Source organism: Malaya genurostris, chromosome 2, assembly GCF_030247185.1.
Source record: "Malaya genurostris strain Urasoe2022 chromosome 2, Malgen_1.1, whole genome shotgun sequence".
In the NCBI taxonomy this organism is placed as follows: Eukaryota; Metazoa; Arthropoda; class Insecta; order Diptera; family Culicidae; genus Malaya; species Malaya genurostris.
This window is the reverse complement of record NC_080571.1, coordinates 60,142,874-60,163,455: the sequence shown is the minus strand read 5'-3', so window position 1 is coordinate 60,163,455 and position 20,582 is coordinate 60,142,874. Positions and strand designations below refer to the sequence as shown.

The 20,582-nt window shown below is 35.9% G+C and overlaps 1 protein-coding gene across 5 annotated transcripts in view; it reads right to left on the bottom strand.

Moving 5' to 3' along the window:
• Positions 1-20,582, bottom strand: part of LOC131427224 (synaptogenesis protein syg-2) — a 957,395-nt gene that overhangs the window by 512,094 nt on the left and 424,719 nt on the right. For all 5 annotated transcript variants that reach the window (XM_058590216.1, XM_058590219.1, XM_058590218.1 and 2 more), the window contains 2 exons: positions 15,718-15,802; positions 13,960-14,070 (listed from right to left, as the gene is read on the bottom strand). In XM_058590216.1, the coding sequence (XP_058446199.1) occupies positions 13,960-14,070; positions 15,718-15,802 (196 nt within the window). The remainder of the gene's footprint in view (positions 1-13,959; positions 14,071-15,717; positions 15,803-20,582) is intronic.

Sequence of the window (20,582 nt, the reverse complement as noted above, 5' to 3'; positions counted from 1 at the left end):
CAATAAAGTTGTTGGACTTTCTCGAACAGCACGTGTCCGTGTGAGTTCATGCTTGGCATCCGTTCTGACACAACGGTCATTGGCAATAATGTCGTCCGTGTGGTTGACTGAAAAATGGGGTCCCATTTTCCCAGCTGGGACACTCTGACTGATAAATGAGATGATTTGCCGATACGATGCCAGCACGTGGGCCAGCCGGATGTGCCAGCAGCGGAACGGAAGTGGACAGGCCAGGGTCTGGCCGGGTTTGGATAAATTATTGATTGCGGTAAACTAGTGTAGTGTTCAGCGTCTGCGGAATAGGGTGTAAAGTTTTGGGACAAGGAAAGTTACGGAGTATGTTTCCCCATAGACGTCGTTGAAGGTTAATTCGAACTCGGGCGGTTGACTGGAGGGGTTTGACTGGTACGAAAGAGCGGAGTGGCTAGCTGGCAAAATAAAATACTTTAATATACGGTTAGCTATCGCAAGTTGATTCGATTATTGCTACATCTTGTGCCTCTAACTAGAGAAGGTTCTGCTTAAGTTTGTCTAGCGATTCCAGCTGTGCATTGTTAAGTCGAAGATCAACCTTGAATTGAGTTAAATTTCTACCAATCAATAAACAATTCCAAATCTGAATTGGTATTTGAAAAACCGGTTTTAGATTCTATGATTTTGTGCTTCAATTGACAAATCACACTTTTAACAGTGTTTTTTTTGTACCACTGGCCGACATAATGTTTCGTCGTTATCATCTCACCAATGAGATGTAGGAGCTGTCAAATTATGGCATAGCGAAAATGAGAGGGAAAGAAGATAGTAGATGTCATTAGATGACACACAAAAACAGCAAACTAAAATTAAAGTGGAAGTATTGTTATAAGGGAAGAGTAAGATTGATAGCGTGTAATTAGGGAATATGATAGATCTGTTAGTATACTGAAATAAAAGCATACAGTTAATTTACATTTACATTTACAGAACATTGAACAGATTCAGATTGCGCTAGACAATCGAGACATTTAGTATTCCTGAACTCGAATCAGTAGTAAGAACGTAAGTTTGTCCTTACAAATAACTTTTTATTTTGTATGATTTTCCGACACAGAAACGTATTTCGAAAGCATTGACCAAACTAGATTATTTATAAATTTGCATAGAAATCAATGTTTTCTTTTAGCCTTGTTAAGACGCAGAGTCACCTTGAACTTTTTTTTTTATTCAATATTACAATATATTTTTAGGCACACTGCCTAAGCTTTAAGATGCCAAGGTTATTTTCTAATCTTAATTAACGACTAACTTAAAACTAGAATAGTATCATTAGAATATGTGATCTTAGCTTCTCGAAAATCTAGCGTTCAGCCACCTTGAGTTTACTTTCAATTTGATCGGTATCTAATGAGGTAAGTAGATTGGAAAAATGCCTATGGGTGCACATCAGCGTCATCATCACAAAATCTCAAATCAGCAATCTGACGGCAAAGCAGAGTGTGAAGATAGACTTGTTCAATGCTGTGGGGCCCAAGTAAAGCGAAGCATGCTCGGTTCTTCGTGTGTTTTCTCATGCAGGGTAGTTTAATTGGTAAAACAATTTCCCCAGGTGGAAGCTAGCTATGGGTTGGAGTTCCGTCTCTGCGGTAACTTTTTCGCGGTTTTTCAATGCATAGTTGTTTTCGCCAGAGCCGGTGAAACATATTAAACCCAGGTGGGTAATTATTCGTACCGGGTAGAACGACTCAATATTTCGAAGTATTATTTAGTCGATTTTTAAATAATATTTTGTTTCGATATAACTTTGCATGAGACGCGTAAATTCTCAGTCGGTCCCGGGACTATTTTTAACAATGTGCTATGCACATCAGCGGCTGGATTTGTTTTGTGCACCGTTCAATTCGCCCGGGTTTGCGGTTCAATGCATACGGCGCTAGCCTTGCAAGCCAATTGTAATATGTTCGAGCCCCGACGTGGAATAATTCATAGTGTGTCAGTAGGATCGTAGTACTAGCCATAAAATGACTCTGTACAGGGTCCGGCACTCGAAGTGTAACCATTTAAAAAGGCCATAAATTCAGTTTGGAAAATTACTTTTACTTAGTACAAAATGTGTAAAAATAATACAAAATTCAGAATCAATTCACTTTTGTTCGATATGACCACCTTTTGCCTTGACTTGATGACTTGAGAGAGCGAAGGAATTGCTTCGTTTTGCCGAAAGCGGTCAATTTCCGAACATTGTATTTTCTGACGAGAAAATATTTCCAATTGAGCAATTCGTAAACTCTCAAAACGATAGGGTTTACTTGACCGACCGTTCATACGAAAATTTGAGTCATCGATTGGCCACCTGGAGGCAGCACCCGCAACAGATAATGGTTTGGGCCGCTGTAACCGCAGATGGGCGCTCTCCAATCGTTTTCATCGAGCCTGACGTCAAGGTAAAAGCGACATATTATCGGGAAAGTATTCTGGAGGTTGCTTTGAAGCCGTGGGCAGACAAACATTTCGGTGGCAGACCATGGACGTTTCAGCAGGACTCGGCACCGTCTCACAAAGCTCGGGTGAACCAAGAATGGCTGAAAAACAACGTTCCGAACTTCATCACGTCCACACAATGGCTCTCGAATTCACCAGATGCGAATCCAATGGATTATTCTCTTTGGGCCATTTTGGAGAGCAAAGTCCGAACTAAAAGATACACCAGTCTCGAGGCGCTGAAAAAAGTTATTGTCCGCGAGTGGGCCAAAATACCTGCAAGTCACATTCGGCCAAACGAAGCAACTCCTTCGCTCTCTCAAGTCATCAAGTCAAGGCAAAAGGTGGTCATATCGAGTAAAAGTGAATTGATTCTGAATTTTGTATTATTTTTACACATTTTGTACTTTGAATTAAGTAAAAGTAATTTTCCAAACTGAATTTATGGCCTTTTTAAATGGTTACACTTCGAGTGCCGGACCCTGTACAGAGTCATTTTATGGCTAGTACTACGATCCTACTGACACACTATGAATTATTCCACGTCGGGGCTCGAACATATGACAATTGGCTTATAAGACTAGCGCCGTATGCATTGAATCGCAAACCCGGGCGAATTGAACGGTGCACAAAACAAATCCAGCCGCTGATGTGCATAGCACATTGTTAAAAAAAAGTCCCGGGACCGACTGAGATGACGTTTGTAATGTCGAACTATCATCATCGTTCGGAAGACAAGTGTCAAATTTTCACGTCAATCGCATCACAAACACTAAACTTACTTTTTGATTCACGAAAACTTAAAAATAACGAATTCCATTTATTGATAAAACATTGCTTCATATAAGGAAAAACCTGACAAGTCCAGCAATGGTTTAAAAAGTGTTACCCACACTCAGATTAATAACAAAGATTTGTGGTATTCTGATTTTAACGTGACCAAATTAAGCAGTCAACCGGAAAAAATGTGAGCAAGTTTTGATAATCGTTATGGATGAATGCAAAATCTAAGTCCGACTGAACTGGAAGTGCTTTTATGATCGTATTCAAAAATCTGGGCATGAAAAAGATCTTTTCCAAATAGGTGCCTCCTTCGCTCACAATCTATCAAAAGCAACAACGCATCAACAATCCAGAGAGCTGGTCGGCACTGTTTAGTCGCAAAAAAAAGGATTTCTTGCGTTGGTATGAAACAGTGGACGAAACATGGATCTATCTTTTTTTCTCCGGAGTTGTTTCAACATTTAGACGGGAAAAACGCAACAGGTAGCAGCAACAAGTATGGCGTCAGTTTTTAGATGCTCGAGGTATAATTAACGTCGACTATCTTGAAAAGAAAGTACCAACAAAAGTTTTTGTTATTAATGCGTTTGAAGAATGAAATCATAAAAAACGGCCTCATATGAAGCAGAACAAATCATCTTTAACCAAGACAATGCACCACAAGTCAATGAAAATAATGGCCAAATTGAACGTATTGGGAACCGATCTGTTTCTTCACCCACCATATTCTCAATAACCTAGCCCCCAGCGACTACTTGTCATTTGATGATCTGAGAGAGTTATCACCGCAACTGAAGCCTATTTCAAGGCCATGGACAAATCATTCTATAAGTATGATATAAAAAAATTTAGATAATAAATAAAGAATTTTTGCTCAGTTTTCCTAGTTAGTTCATGAACTTGTTGGACGATGTGGAAGAAACCTTCTCTACGGCAGTATCGAACCACACAGAGTGCAAGTCGATTCGACACTGAATTTGGTTTTCTGTGAGTAATTTTCTCAAATGCGAACGAACTCATTGAAGAGCAGAAATCATATGGAAACCGTGAACTTATGTATACGAAACCGTCATATCAATTAGAGGAATGACAATGGTTTGAAAAACAGGGAGAATTAGCCATTGTTCGTGGTTGAGTTGTAGATGTTCAAAACCTAACCACTGTCTATATGGTTTTGCTTCTATATTTTGAATTTGTACCCCGGTATAGAAAACAAAGACGCAATCCTACGTCAAACGATTTTGAGTGATTTCATTTATGTGAAGATAAAGAATGGAAAGCGAGATGTGACAATGTTGATTTTAGCAAGCTGAAATTATTTACTATCTTAACTTTCGCAAGAGGAGTTGGTCTTAAGCATGTCCTCAATGCAAATCACTCGAGTCTCTGGTATGCCGGAAAGTACCAATAAAGGTATTTTGACCACTTACTATCCGAACCGACAAAAGAATAGTTATCAGAAGTTGTTAATTTCTACTTGCGGCTGCATTCTCGTACACAATTAATTCTTCACTATCTCTAATAGTGAAAAAGTAAAAATAGCATGATGGGTTTCCATCAGGTAGCGATCCACTTTTCATTCTGACATTCAACTAGCTGTATAGAGATTGAGAAAAATATCCATACAGTTAAGAACTCAATGTGTATAAGAATGCTGTCGCAAGTAGAAACTGATAACTTCTGGTAACTTTTCTTTTACCGGTTCGTATGGTAAATGTTAAAAGACCGTTTTTCGGTACTTTCCGGCATACCAGAGACTCGAGTGATTTGCATGAATGAGATGCTTAAACTCGACCCTAGTCATTAAAAGATTTCGGCATGCTCAAATGACCATTGTCATGCCTCACTTTTTGCCTTTCTCAATATTTGTTGTATATCTTCACATCCTTGCTCTACCTTGAGTACTAGCATTTTATAATTCTGATTTCATTTATTATTCTCAGTTATGTATGTATGTATGTATGTATGTATGTGTGAAGCCACCATCAGTTCAAGGCATTACCAGTGGATGCAGGTAGACTTACAGTAGATCCGAATTTGATTATCAGATAACTTTCATATTACTGCTGTTAAGAAGGCCAAAATGGGCGCCTTCCAGCAATAACATCCGGCCATATAATAAAAGAATTCGCTGTACCAGCTTAAACCTGCCTGATGGTTTGTTTGTTAGAAGGGTGCGTCTTACTCATTTCAGACCTTCTGGGGAAAACACACAGCTTTCCCCTGTGAATCGGGTTGACATTTCACTCCTTCATCCAGTCATTCACTTGTAAGATACCCTGATGCACTCCCATCCATCTTCCCTTACAATGTACTTGAGCATAGTATTATATAATGTAACATAATACACTTTAATATAATTTCCGGCAGTATAATACAATAAAATACAATATAGTATAAAACGGTGCAAAATCGTATGGTACAGTGTATTATAGTCTACTATAATATTTAATGATGAATATAATAGTATCATAATGTTATAGTAAAATATACCATAATATATTATAATATAGTTTGGTCACTATACGACACTGAATATAATAAAATATTATTATGCATAAAATATAAAAATGTAATACATCACAATGCAATATAATACACTTTTAATTGTGTATTAAAAAAAATACCTTACAATACTATATAAAACAATACCAAACATTGTCCCATAATGTAGTATAATATAGTACAATGTAATATAATATAATACCACAAAATATGACGTAATATAATATGATACAATTTAATAATATATGTGTAAAGTGAAATGTTTAGTATGGAAATGAAAATTTAGCTGATAATGATAAAGATTATAATAATGGTAACAATAGTAATAATAATAATAATAATAATAGTAATAATAATAATAATACTTAAATACTACAAAATAATATAATATAACATAATATAGTATAATATATTTTAATTTAATATAATATAATACAATGTCATACAATATAATATATTATAAATCAATATATAAAATAACAGTTAATGTAGAGTGTCAGTTATGCTCTTCTATTTTCGCAATACTGCAGGAAGTAAAATATTTCTCTTCTAATAACAATAATAATATCCACAGCTATAAAAATAATATATGTTATTATTATTGATGACAAATTAATAATACTAACAATAAATATAATAATGAAAATAATAATAAAAAACAACATAATATAGTACAATGAATTATATAATAAATAATAGAATGAATAAAATTATATGTTGCGATATGCTATGATATTATATTACTTCAATTTATATGTCATTTCTCATCCTCTCATTCTGCCATCAACGCATTCCATCGACCAATTGTCACCACAGACACACGTGTAGGCATAAAACAGGAACCAGTGAGGACCAAGCTCACCTTGTGACGACCTTGATATTTAGTTAAAATTTACTTTAAAAATGATAACTTATAAGGAAAACAAATTTATATTTTGCGCAGAGGAACGTAGTACTACTCATAATAAACCCTATAATATAATATAATATAATATAATATAATATAATATAATATAATACAACATAATGCAATACAATATAACATAATATAATAGAATACAATATAATATAATATATATAATATAATACCATATAATATGATATAATGCAATGCAGTATAATACCATACAACATAGTATATAATAACATAAAATAGTGTAAGACGATAATATGTGAAATAATATGCTATGATACAATATAACAGTTAATGTCGCAGTGTAAGTTACGCTCTTCTAATAATAATAATAATAATAATAATAATAATAATAATAATAATAATAATAATAATAATAATAATAATAATAATAATAATAATAATAATAATAATAATAATAATAATAATAATAATAATAATAATAATAATAATAATAATAATAATAATAATAATAATAATAATAATAATAATAATAATAATAATAATAATACATGATGTAATAAACAACAGAATTATATGTTGTAATATACTATGATAAACACTGCACTTTAGGATGGGCTTCAACCTACATGCCATTTCGCACCCTCTCATTCTGCTACTAACGCAGAAGGCGATAGCACCCAGTCGACGCCGTTCTATTGACCAAATGTCATCATAGACGCTCGGGGAGGCATGAGATAGGGACTTGTGAGGACTTAGTTATCTCACCATTTGACGACCTTATTTTATTTATTATTCTCAGTTGCAATAAAACTACTTTTATTGTTATAAATGATACTAATATTACTATTATTTTTCTTTAGAAATTTCAGGTGGTTTTCCACCTTTGGAATTTTCGGGTGGGTAGTACTTTCCACCGTACCCACCTCTTTTACCGGCCCATGTTTTCGCATGTCATTTTTCCAATCTGCGGGATCTTCATGAACCGCGTTCCTATAAATCTTCTTTCAGTGAATCTACCTGAAGCTTTTTTTTGCGTGTGTTTTGTCATCCGTCAGGATACGTCCTTGGGAAAACCTCTGCGTATTGTTTCCGAACTTCAGCCATTCGGATTCATTTCAGTGTCCGGTTTCGGCTTATAAATCGGGATTCTATCATACCCCAACCCGATCAATTCTACCTTACACTTTCCATGTTTGGGGCACTTGCTACACTCCCTAACCCTCAAAATAACCTTATAATCTTTTTTGATGTCTGTATTAGTCAAGAATTGTTTCTCATCGAATAAATTTTACATTGAACTCCCTTTTTGTCAGTGAACTTACTACAGATCTCCTCCATGATTACCCTGAGTAGTGTAGAAAGTATCTGTGCATTTAAAAACATATCGATTCCCACATTTGGTACATGTGCCAAACTTGGTGGCGATCCGTTTAGATGCTTCGTAGTTATGCTGAGACTTAAATACACTCGCGTTCATAGGCAGATAAAGATTATTTTCCCTTTGTTTTTTGAATGTTCCTGCAAAATGGAACCAGATCTTTGGAAAATATTTAAAGAAAATGGCCTTGCATTCAAATCAACAACAGCAATACTATCTGTTATGACCTAAAAGTTCTTGCCACTCTCTTGTTTTATAAAAAATGATGGATGAAAATTTATTTTCTATAACCCCTCCTACTAGTCTAAAAGTCGATTTTCTTTAAATTATATAAATTTCGTCATTCACCCCCTTCCCCCATGTTAAAGACACTTGCTACACACTCTTCTCCCTGAAAATTTCTGAAGAGCAAGAAGTATCTGTGCCAAATTTGATAGTAATCCATTCAGTAGTCCCGGAGTTATGCCGTTACAAACTTTACATCCCCTTTTTAGAGGGACGTACTACATTCACCCCACACGAATACCCTTATAATCATATCTAACTTGCGTAAAAAGTATCTATGGTCTTCAAAAAGTATCGATTCTCGTCAAAATAATTTTTTTTCATGACCCCTGTTAAGGACACTTGCTACGATCTCTCCCCCAAAAAAATATTCTTATAACTATCTCTGAAGAGCAAGAAGTACATACACCCCCCTTTTCTAAAGGCACTTGCTACATTCACCCCCCAATATAATCAAAATGTTTCTATGGTCTTAAAAAAGTATCGATTCACGTCAAATTAGACAATTTTTGTCATGACACCCCCCTTCCCCTGTTAAGGACACTTACTAAGCTCCCTCCACCATTAAAATATCCTTATGTCCATCTCAGAAGAGCATGAAGTATCTGTGCCAAGTTTGGTGGCAATCCGTTCGGTAATTTCGGAGTTATGCCGTTTTAAACATTACACGCCCCATTTTTAATGACACTTGCTACATCCACCCCCGTACAGTCATCTCTAAGGTATGCAAAATGTTTCTATAGTCTTCAAAACGTATCGTGTCAAGTTATATGAATTTTTCCATGACCCCTCTCCCCTTGTTTATGACAGTGGCTATCATACCCCAACTGCCTAGTGAAATCAGAGCCATTCCTATCCCGGTTAGCATGGAATTCGTTAATTGTGCAAAAGTAATCTCCAAACAGAAGTTGTAGAAAATTAATTTATACTCCCAAAAGAAATACATAATGAAGAAAATGTGAATCCGTTTTCAATTATTTGAACAATTTCACTGCCAATTTCACTGCCTACGTTAATTAAATAATTAGATTGAGTAACAAAGCTGCAGAAACTGGCTTCAGGTGAATTAGCTTAGGTTTCTATTGTTTAGTCAGACTGTTGCTTCATGTGTTTCTCGGAATGGGCGGTTTAATTGGTAAAAAGGTTTCCCCCGATACAAGAAGCTTCCGGTTCGAGTCCCGTCTCTACGGTAATAAACTTTTTCGAATCCTTTTTTTGCGTTAGATCTTGAAAAAAAAAACTTTGAAACTAATAGCGGATCTATGTCTCAACAAAACTAATAACAAATTTTGACCTACGTGGTTTATGAACGGTTCTTTCAAAATAGCTACTGACAACCAACGAATTCGGAGATTGTTTCATCGGGAATAATTTTGTTATCAGTTTGCACGGTTTTTCTTGCTTCTATGTTTCAACTTAGATTAATATGAAATGAATCAGGAGGCCAATTTCATAAATTAACAATAGAAAAAATGGTGAAAGTGGATTTGGTATCATGCTACTAAACGAAGGACGTGCTACAATAATATAAGATGAATGATGCCATTTTCGTGCACCTTTTGGTAGAGATGGCCAAAACCGTTCGTTTCGAAGGCCTATTCCGACCTGGATAGTTCTACCGAAAGAACTAGTTTTGTTGAATCGTTCTTTTGTTTTCCTAAAATTTTGTATATTTGTTCGAAAATAATATGAGAGCCAAAAATTAAAATTTGTTTTAAACTTGTTTCGTACGAGACGTCAGTTTTGACATTACACTCCGGTGAAATAGCGGTTAATGCTGAGTCATCAGATCGCGCTAGCAGTTCAACATAAACTGCTACGAATTGATGAGTCCAAGACGAAACGTAAAATCAAATATATTTTGTATATTGTTTTCAGATGCAATAATAGTGAGCGCTTTTTGCATGTGTATTTTTATCAACAATTGTTCTCTTTCGTATAGTTTTGTTTTAAATGATTGCTCAAACCCGCGACCGTTCCAAAATACGCAGCTAATTTGAATATTCTCTCAAAGAATTCGATTGAAAAGAAATCATTCTTTACATTGAAACGAGATCATTCTTTGATAGTGAACCAAGTTACAGTCTTTCACCGGGTTCTAGGAGAATCTGTACTGTAGTGAAGATAGCTCAAAACTGTCCATTTTGAGGTCGTTTAGAACCTTACAGCTTTCGCTAAGGCCAAGGTTCGTGCATTCTGCTATAAAGGTGAAGTGAATTATATGAGTGAGACTAAAACTAACTTCACTTGTTTCTTTATACTAATAGTTTGGTGATAATCGGATAAGAGCTCGAATTTGGAGAATTCTTTTTTTTAACAATTCAAATAAAATCACAGGTGTTTGGAAAACGTTGTTGATTGAAAATAAATAATTTAAACACTTAAATTGGACAAATAGCACTAACTTTAATTAGGCAGACTTAAGACCATCTTCGAAGTACCAGTCGCGTGGGTGGTTTTAGGAGATTTTCGCTGGAAATTTTGAAAAATTTGACAAAACCAAAAACATACAGACCTTTGAAAAACTTTTATCTATCTACAGGGTGAAAATGGCTGGAAAATTCGGAGGATTTTCCGAGTCTTTTCAAAAATAGCTCTGAAAAATGAGTGTTTTTGTGATCTTTCCCAATTATCTGAAAAAAAAATGCGATGACATAGTTCACATAACTAATTCCTTATTTGCCCATTTCGTCTACAACTCATCATTGCACTAACAGTTTATGTTGAACTGCTAACGCCACCTAACTGTTCGACATAAACCGTCTTTAAGGCCATCGTCCAAGTACCATGCGCGCGGGTGGCTTTAGGAAATTTTCGATGGAAATTTTGAAAAATTTGACAAAACCAAAAACATACAGACCTTTGAAAAACTTTTATCTATCTACAGGGTGAAATTGGCTGGGAAATTCGGAGGATTTTCCGAGTCTTATCAAAAACAGCACTGAAAAAATGAGCTTTTTTTGTAATCTTTCACAATTATTTGAAAAAAATAATTCGATGGAATGAAATTTTTTTTCAAAAAAACCTTATGCTGGCAACAAGGATCACATTCGGACACATTTTTGGAAAACTTTTTCACGCTTTTCATGGAAAATCAACGAATACAACCGATTTCGTGGAAATTCGTGGATTTTCTATGCAAAGCGTGGAAAGGTTTTCCAAAAATGTGTCCGAATGTGATCCTTGTTGCCAGCATAAGGTTTTTTTGAAAAAAAATTGCATTCCATCGAATTATTTTTTCAAATAATTGTGAAAGATTACAAAAAAGCTCATTTTTTCAGTGCTGTTTTTGATAAGACTCGGAAAATCCTCCGAATTTCCCAGTAAATTTCACCCTGTAGATAGATAAAAGTTTTTCAAAGGTCTGTATGTTTTTGGTTTTGTCAAATTTTTCAAAATTTCCATCGAAAATTTCCTAAAGCCACCCGCGCGCATGGTACTTGGACGATGGCCTTAAAGACGGTTTATGTCGAACAGTTAGGTGGCGTTAGCAGTTCAACATAAACTGTTAGTGCAATGATGAGTTGTAGACGAAATGGGCAAATAAGGAATTAGTTATGTGAACTATATCATCGCATTTTTTTCCAGATAATCTTTCTCCTATCAGTTTCTATTTATGTAATCATTATTATCCTTGAGAACCATTCTACTCAGAGCTCTGACTGGTCATTAAAAACTAAACTATCAACTATCACGTATTGACACAACTACGTACCCGAGTTTTTGGTTTTTCATACATGGTTGAACCTGTGTATGGGGAGCTAAAGTTGAAAGATATTCTATCGTTTTTCATCCAATGTGGTAAGAAGCTATAGTCAGAAGGCATCACCGTTCCTCCTGGAGCGAACGAATCCTTTCTGTATTGACCATGGAAGGTTTTAGCAGATTGTTTGGCATTGCTAATGGTGTGCTGAATTTACTTCTGCTCATAAAAATTGAGAATCCGGGTATGCAGAATGGTGTTGTTTTTGTAAAATTTCTAAATCCTCACGGGAGTTGGAGGTTTTATTTGGCGCCTGCAGAACGATTTGTTTCTTCATGTTTTGTGCTGTTTTCAAACCTAACTGTTTCTGTTTTTCCGGAATGGCGTGCGAGTGGTACGTATGCAACTACGTAAGGCAATTCCATCTTACATCATTTGTGGTCAAGATGGAATACATCCTTGTAAAACGCTGATTACCTATGAAAATCAGCTGATTACATGTCAGTTTTTTTAACAACCTGCACATTACGGCAAACCTTGCACTAAAACTGCGAAAAAGACATCTTCAAACAAAAACAACGGCAACCGTTCAACAACGGAAACTAGTGAGCGCAGTACTCCTGTTTCATCATCAAACCAACTAGCAACTGCAACTAATGTACAACAAGGCGCTTCTACAGTAACTAGCAACGAGATCAAGACTGCGAATAACAAGGAAAACGAAAAGAAGACGGAAATTAACAACAAAACCACCGATGTGTCAATGGATGACGAGACGAGCCACGAACAAAGTGCCCCTCGCAGGAGGGAAATAGAAGCTCCTCTCCCCCTAGAAAAAGGGTGACAACGAGATTGAATACAAAAAAAAAAATTATTTAAAAAATCGGTTCAATCGGCCACGTAAAGCTTGTACGCAAATAGGCCTGAATAAACATGTCTTTTAAATAAAAAAAAGTTCTAGAATTACATTCGGGACCTGGATTCAGATAATGAGTTCAGTTCCAGAATTTTAACGGAACTAATTTTGTCATTGATGTAGAAAAAAAAATAAGGCAAATAAAATATTTCCAAAGGACTATGCAAAGTTTTCCAAAAACCTAAAAAAAAATGTATTATTTTACTTATTTGTACGTGTAGTAGAATATTTCATTCGTCAATAAGTCAAGGTTTAGTGTAAAAACTAATACTTTGTTACAATTCTGAAAGCGAAACAGTAAATGTAGCAAAATTCACACAAACAAACAACCAATACGAACGATTATTGATGTGTGGAAGAATCTTGTAAATTTTATTCCTATTCACGTCCTCAAATTATGTCTGTGACATTACTTATCTGCCTGTTTAACTAAGATATTGTATTTATTCTGTGTGCGATATTTTCCGTTAAATAGCAAATTAAGCTGAATGCCTATCGACGCAATGATCAATTCTTCGGCGAAATGATCCATTCGACGAAACAGGCTTTCGGTGAAATGACTCACTTCCAAGTCACACGGATGAAACGAAAACTAAAACCACATCGACCATGCACAGGAAACTGTGTCAAGTCGGACTGCCTTCCGAAATGTGCTTCATCGCATCTCCAGAGTAGTTCAATTGGCAGAGCTGTTCCACGAATTGAAGAATATTTAATATGGTAATATAATAATTTTATTTTCGTTAGTTAGTGTTAATAGCTTGAAAAAGAAAACAAGGTCGTAAAACTTGCCTTGCTATTATTCCATTGAATTGAGAATCGTCTGTAAAGTAAATTGGAACAGAAGATATGCTGGTATGTACAATTGTAACTGTTATTCGAAAAACGCACAATCATTAATAAATCGAACCCGGTGCAAAACCAGACTAATAACACACCAAGATCTGATAGCAAATCCTGAAAACAGTGTGATCTTTCAAAGCCTCCAAACTAAATCGTAGCATTCCATTTGTGTAATAAAATTACACACGCATCTACAAATTCTCGGTACTTACCTCCCGTCACGACACAGGTTAGCTCTAGGATGCCGCCCTCTTCATACGGGCCGGCATGAGCAGTAAGCTCGAATCCATTGGAGTCGTCGATTTTCGGTACCTCCGGTGGAACTGTAAGTAGACAATCATTTAATATTATTTTCATTGAGTTTGTGCGGAAATTCAAGATTAACAAAAAGTGATGATAAATGAAACACACCTGAAAAAATAACCGGGTGAATTTACGTCTTCTGTGAAGTGGAATTTTTCAGGGTGTATATTGAAAAAGTTTCTAAAGCTAGAGCTATCCGTCTTAATTCACCCCCGATAAAGTTAATTTATTCCGAAATAAACTACCCCAACACAAGCGGCTGATACTCCTACTGTTGCATGGTCGTGAACTGTGAACGTTGAAAAAAGCAGACTCTCGAGTACCCGGCATATTGAAAAGAATCAGTTGAAGTCAACGAAATAGCTGACCCCGGAAGGTTAATAAGCGTAACAGACTGCCCACGCAGCGCGAATGCCACAAATATTATTTTCGTCCAATGGGGGATTTGAAAAGAAGGTGTCGCATTCTAGAAATACGTCAGTATTGAGGCGATTAAGTAATCTCCAGTTAATTCGGTTCTGTCTCGAATGAAGAAAGTTTATCACCTATTTCTACTGTAAACAAAAAAAAATTCGATAGTTTAATTCCAAATCAGAACAAAATGCCGTACATATGCAGTCAGCACTTAGCTCCGTACTTCATCGCAGTAATTAGAGCTGGTCGGGGGCTTCAAAATGTTACTTGCAATTTCGCAACAACATGTGTGCTTGTGAACTCAAATGATGCAAGTCAAGAGTCGAGAGTCCCTGCCTTTTCCAGTGGAGTGCTTTTCAGTGTTTGCGAGTAGAACGTGTATAACTGTGTGCTGAATGTTTCTTCAACAGTGGTAATCATCGTGTGGAGGGATTCTTCACTTAATGCCGGGGAAAGGATCCTTGAATAGTACCACTTAACTAGCTTCGAATGTTTGTCAGATGTTGCTTGATTCGGAAAATGTGTTTCAGTTTATGATGATGAAAAGAGAATTACTAGAATTAAGAGAATAACCAACCAGCAGGTTGAACCATTTGTCATTTGCTGTTGGGCTCCATCAACTTTGAATTGTTTGTTAAAACAACCTCTCGAACAACTGTTTGAATTTTTTTGCTATAAACAACAAACAAAAAAACTGAAAACAAAATCCAACCGTCAGCTATCAAGCTTCCTGTTCCAAGAAGGTAAGCTCAGCAGCAGCCGGTATGGACTCATAAAACTACAAGCACCGGAATGCGCACTCCAGCCGAGCTTGAATACAAGTCATTTCGCACCGGATGACCCCCCGGTCTTGTGGGGCCCGTTTCGTTTTGAAAAAAAAAAAAAAATAGGTGAAATACGCGGAAAACTTCATGAATGTAATCGTGATACAACTGCGAGCTCTCGTACTTTTCCTGTGGTTGTTACAAAACGACACCCATTCGGTGAGTGCGTGCGTTCGTGTGTGTACGTTGCGAAGTGGACAATTTTTGAACTCACGTGCTTTCCTTTTGTGGTCGGTCAGACAAAAAGAAGTGGCAGTTTTACGATTCCAAAAGATGACCCGGTTGTGGAGTCGGCGTTTTTTTTGTATTCATTTCACTGGTAATGGTGATGATGATGATGATGATGATGATGATGATGGAGACCGGCCGTGAGTGGAGCAAACACGGTTGAAATGGGGGAGATAACATCCTTTTCAGGACTGTACTTACCGACTATTTCTAAGTTTACGTTGCTATTTTTTGTAGGCGACAGTAAAAAATCTACTCGACAGCGAAACACTCCGGCGTCTTTTTTCTGAAAAGCGAAGAAAAAAAGGTGTTAGAATCGGTTGGATTGTGTGAGCTAAGTGAAGCTGTTTTAGGCTAAATGTGACTAGGGATGTTTTCAGCTTTTTGGTTAACTGTACGGTTTATCCTGAAAATTCAGTTAATATTAAGGGGCGGACTTTTGAAAAATCATTTATTATTTTCTTTCTATTTTCTGATAGTAAAACATTTCAAGAATATTCTGTGAAATTTTGAAGCCTATCGGAACAAAACTCAGCAAGTTATGGGCCTTTATCTTTGCCGATCTCATACTACGAAGAAATAAGAGTTGCGCACACGGGCCTTCGATTGACTTAAAAACTTGACAAAACATTCTCGAAATGTTTCATTACAATAAAATACAAAAGGAAAAATATGGCTTTTTGAGAATGTTAGAGCCTACCCCAAGTAACAATTTTTGTTACGCTAGCTTGTTTGTGACTAGTTTGCAACCAGATATTTGAGTGATTGTTACTAACATCTAACCACTTGCATGACTCAAAAAGCGCAGTTTCTACTAGTTGTCAAGTCGGCTAAAAATATGTTGTCCTTACGTTGTAATGCCATACTTAAATAACTTATCTTTTCATAACTTGAAAATAACTTGCTTCCAAGTAAACTAGTTGAAACTTGGTCACCATCGACATTATAAACATTGAATGAATCCAGAATACTTTTCTATCATCAATAAAAAAGCAGAAGAGTACTTTAAGTCACAAACTTGATACAAGGTACAAATTTCACAACGATCCAAAAATTGTCGAGCGGAATTCAATTTTACTTAACTGTTTTTTATGCGCCTTCCATCAAAATCTGTTTATGAAGATATAAAAAACAAACAACAAAATAACCCTATGTTCAGAATGCTCAAATTTATTCCAAGTAGAGTGATTTCTCATCATTTTAAATTCATATATCATGAGAACTATAATATTATCACATTCGATGTTCAATCCCTATATTATTTTCTTCGTGTTTATGACAGTGCATAGAACAAAAATGACTATTCTGCCTTTCACTATTTTCGGCAAAAAGTAGTTTTGAAGAAAGTAATATCCTGGTTTTATTTACGTTTCATACACTTCTTGACACTCCATATTGTGTTCGCCATATTCAAGCCAACAAAGGCTGTTTTGTTTGCATTTTAGTTATCATAACGTTGGGAAAACTTAACGATAACTACCTGAATTAATGAAGAAATTATATGTTATAATCCTCTAATATCTAAGTTATTGCTATATCAATTCACAGTAACGATTCACTTATACGTTAACGTATTAATAATGGTTTCGCAACGGAAAATAAACTTTTTTTCCACTAGTAGCTAAAAACATAGCTGTGATTAAAGATATGTTAGAATCAAGTAACGATAACTTACAAATGATAGTAAGTTTAATGTTTACGTTATAAAGAAACACTGCTGTCATCTTGTTTTAACCAGTATAACATAAAAAACATGTTCGTGCTCTTGTTGCAACACAGTTGGGTTAAGTGGTATCAAAACTAGTTATGGGTTGCTACTATTGAAGTCAAATAAACTTATTTTCAACTAGTGGGTAGAAGCATTGTTGTGATTAAAAATATGTTTGGATTAAGTAACGATAGCTTATAAATTATATTTAACTCAATATGACACAAAGATGTTATGATTGGAAACCTAAATAACTATTTCGTAACTAGTTATGTTATGATGAAACATTGCTGTCACCATGTTTTAACCAGTATAACATAAAACACATATTCGTGCTCTTGTTGCAACATAGTTTGGACTTTGTCGTATCAGAACTAGTTGCGGATTGCTACTTGGGACGTGCTCCCTTGAGTATTAAATGTTTCCTTCGATTTTTTAGACAATAAACTTTAAACGCGTTTATCTTGAAAGCAGGTGTCCATCGTCATTCAAAAACTACTGCACCAATTATTTTCAAATTTTGCACACACTTACTACATATAAAAAACCAGACCCCAACGTTTCGCAACGTTTGCAGTCTTCGAAGGTTATTTTTTTCGCTGAATTTTCTACGAGAATAAATTATTCATTTTTCCCCATACAATCTTGTCACAACAGTTGATGAAACAAAACCGCTTACGTTCGGGACGGAAGACACCAAATGCAGTATTGTGTAGTGAGCAATAGAACTATCTCGAAATGAGTGAACCAAACGAACAAAAGCTACCGCCGACACGAAAGAATACAATTGTTGTTGACTTCAAGCAGTGCAAAATTCGACCTTCGATACGAGAACTTGAAGGTCTGGTTAAGGAGCAAATGCATCTTGACATTAAACGTGTGCATTTACTTCAGTTCATAAAGTTCAGTTCTATAAAGAGTTGGATGCAATTCAATTCGCTGAAGACAATAATAATGTGCACTATGTGGAGCACGAGAACATTAAGTACAACATTCCAGTATATATGGAAGATAGTGCTATAGAAGTGCGTGTGCATGATCTACCCTCATGCGTCCCCGATCCTTATATTCGCGCAACTATGTCCCAATACGGAGAGATTCTCTCTATCGAAAAAGAAAAGTGGAAGAATTTTTTTCCCGGTATTCTAAATGGCTTACGTTTGTTACGCATGCGCTTGAGGAGGCCTATACCTTCTTATGTGACATTCGGTCAGGATACAAGAATATCGTGCAAATCACTTGTTACCTATGACGATCAGATGGCCACATGTCAATATTGCCAAAAAGCTGTTCACTACGGTAAGCCATGTGATAAACCGGACAAGGAGACAACTACACCAAAGGACAACGGTGCTTCCTTCGCAACCAGCCCCAAGCAACCCCAGTACACCTGTGACAGTCAATAACAACAGGGAAGTATCCCCTTCAACGAAACCATCCAACGTAACCCCTATAGAACAAAGTACACCAGCTGCAGTTAACAGCTTATCATCCAACCAACCAGCAACTGCAAACAATGTACAACAAGGCGCATCTACAGCAACTAGCAACGAAATCAACAACAATACCACGGCAATGGATGACGAGACGAACCACGAACAAACTGCCCCTCAATCCTCGCAGGAGGAAAATGGAAGCTCCTCTCCCCCTAGAAAAAGGGTGACAACGAGATCCAATACAAAAAAAAATTTATCTAAAAACTCAGCTAAATCGGCCACTTAAAGCTTGTACGCAAATAGGCCTGAATAAAATATCTTTTAAATAAAAAAAAAAATTAGTAGCAGTGGTGCCAGATATATTAATGAATGAACCATTATTCGGCCTTGTGTCGGGTTTTCTTTAATAACTTTTTTTTATTAAATGTCGGATTGTTTTGCGGTCTTCGAAAGTTTTCTTCGTTGTTACATTTCCTGCGGAAATAACATATTCGTTGATTTTGTTATTCCATCCATCTCAGTGGAAGATGGAAACAGTAACTGTCAATAATGGTACCTACCTAATTGAGTAAGAATTTCATTTAATCCAAAGGATCATTTTCCAAGAAACTTCCATTATCAAAACACATTTTCAATATATGCTTTACCCGGTAACTAGTCAATCATTGGGTCATGCTTCTGTATCGTATCGTTATTTTGTCATTCTACCAACTGCTTCTGTGTTTTTAATGTCATCGTTGATGAAACTTTGGAGAATGCGTATTCGCATCGGTGTTGGTCCTGTTTTCATATATAGTTTTTTTTATGTCTGATTATTACTTCAATTATTTAAAAAGAATTGGTCTACTAACAATAACTTTTCTAATCTGCTCTCATTGTTTCTATCTTTGTCGATGATTTTTGCTGTGGAACACATCTTTGGTTTCTAACAAGTAGAAATGTGGAGAGCTTTTGAACACTTACCGTCCAGTCAGTTTAGTTTCAATCAGTAATATCATTTCACCAATTGATTGGAAATATTTCTACATATTGATTTGAGTGTTCATAGCAATGTATTTTCAATTATATATCATTGAAATGTTAATTAATAGCTAGCAGTGTCTTGTTTTATCTGCTAAAAATCTCCGGCATATCAGATTTCCATAACGTAGACGACGGTTTTGAAGAAGTAAGCGATATATCAATGGGAAAGCATCGCTCTGATTGGTCAATCGATTGAAAAGCGAAACTGTAGGAAGCACGCAAAGCTATAAATAGAAGCAAAATTATAGCTAACGTTTCAGTACTACGCGTAGCATGCTAGAGGTAGGTTGTTGCTAGACAGCAAGACACAAAGTGCCATAAAACGAACGGTTCTAAAATTGGTATGCTCTGATCTTGTGTCATGCGAGTTCGAATGAAATTGCATATTATGTCGTTTTCGCCTGAGAAATTTGCCACCACCCCAGGGAAAAGTTTTGAGTGTTTAAGATTGTTTTCTTATTTATAAAATAGTAATGGGAGTAATGGTAGAGAAACTTAACACTATAAAAATAACTGCGTGCATGCAAAACTTGAACACAAGCTTGAACACATAGCTTAGATATCGAAATCCGTATCGCAAGTATGTTCAAAGATATAATTGCATACATTTGGGATATTGATGTAATTTCGTCGGCTACAAACCAAATACAATATCTGCAGAATCGAATGCCAGAACTTATACTGGCCGTACGAAACGTTTTTTTTAATATGTGAGATTTTCCTCTAAATCACCCTTAAGTCTTGAGCGTTAATAGTCACCAGAACGTTTCGTGCGGCCAGTGTAGGTTATTCCAATCGATTCCCCAGACTTTTTTTTACATAATATAAGATAGTTTTCGTATGCTTTCAACGTGGTTCACTTAAGACTTAAGGGTGATTTAGATGAAAATTTCACATAT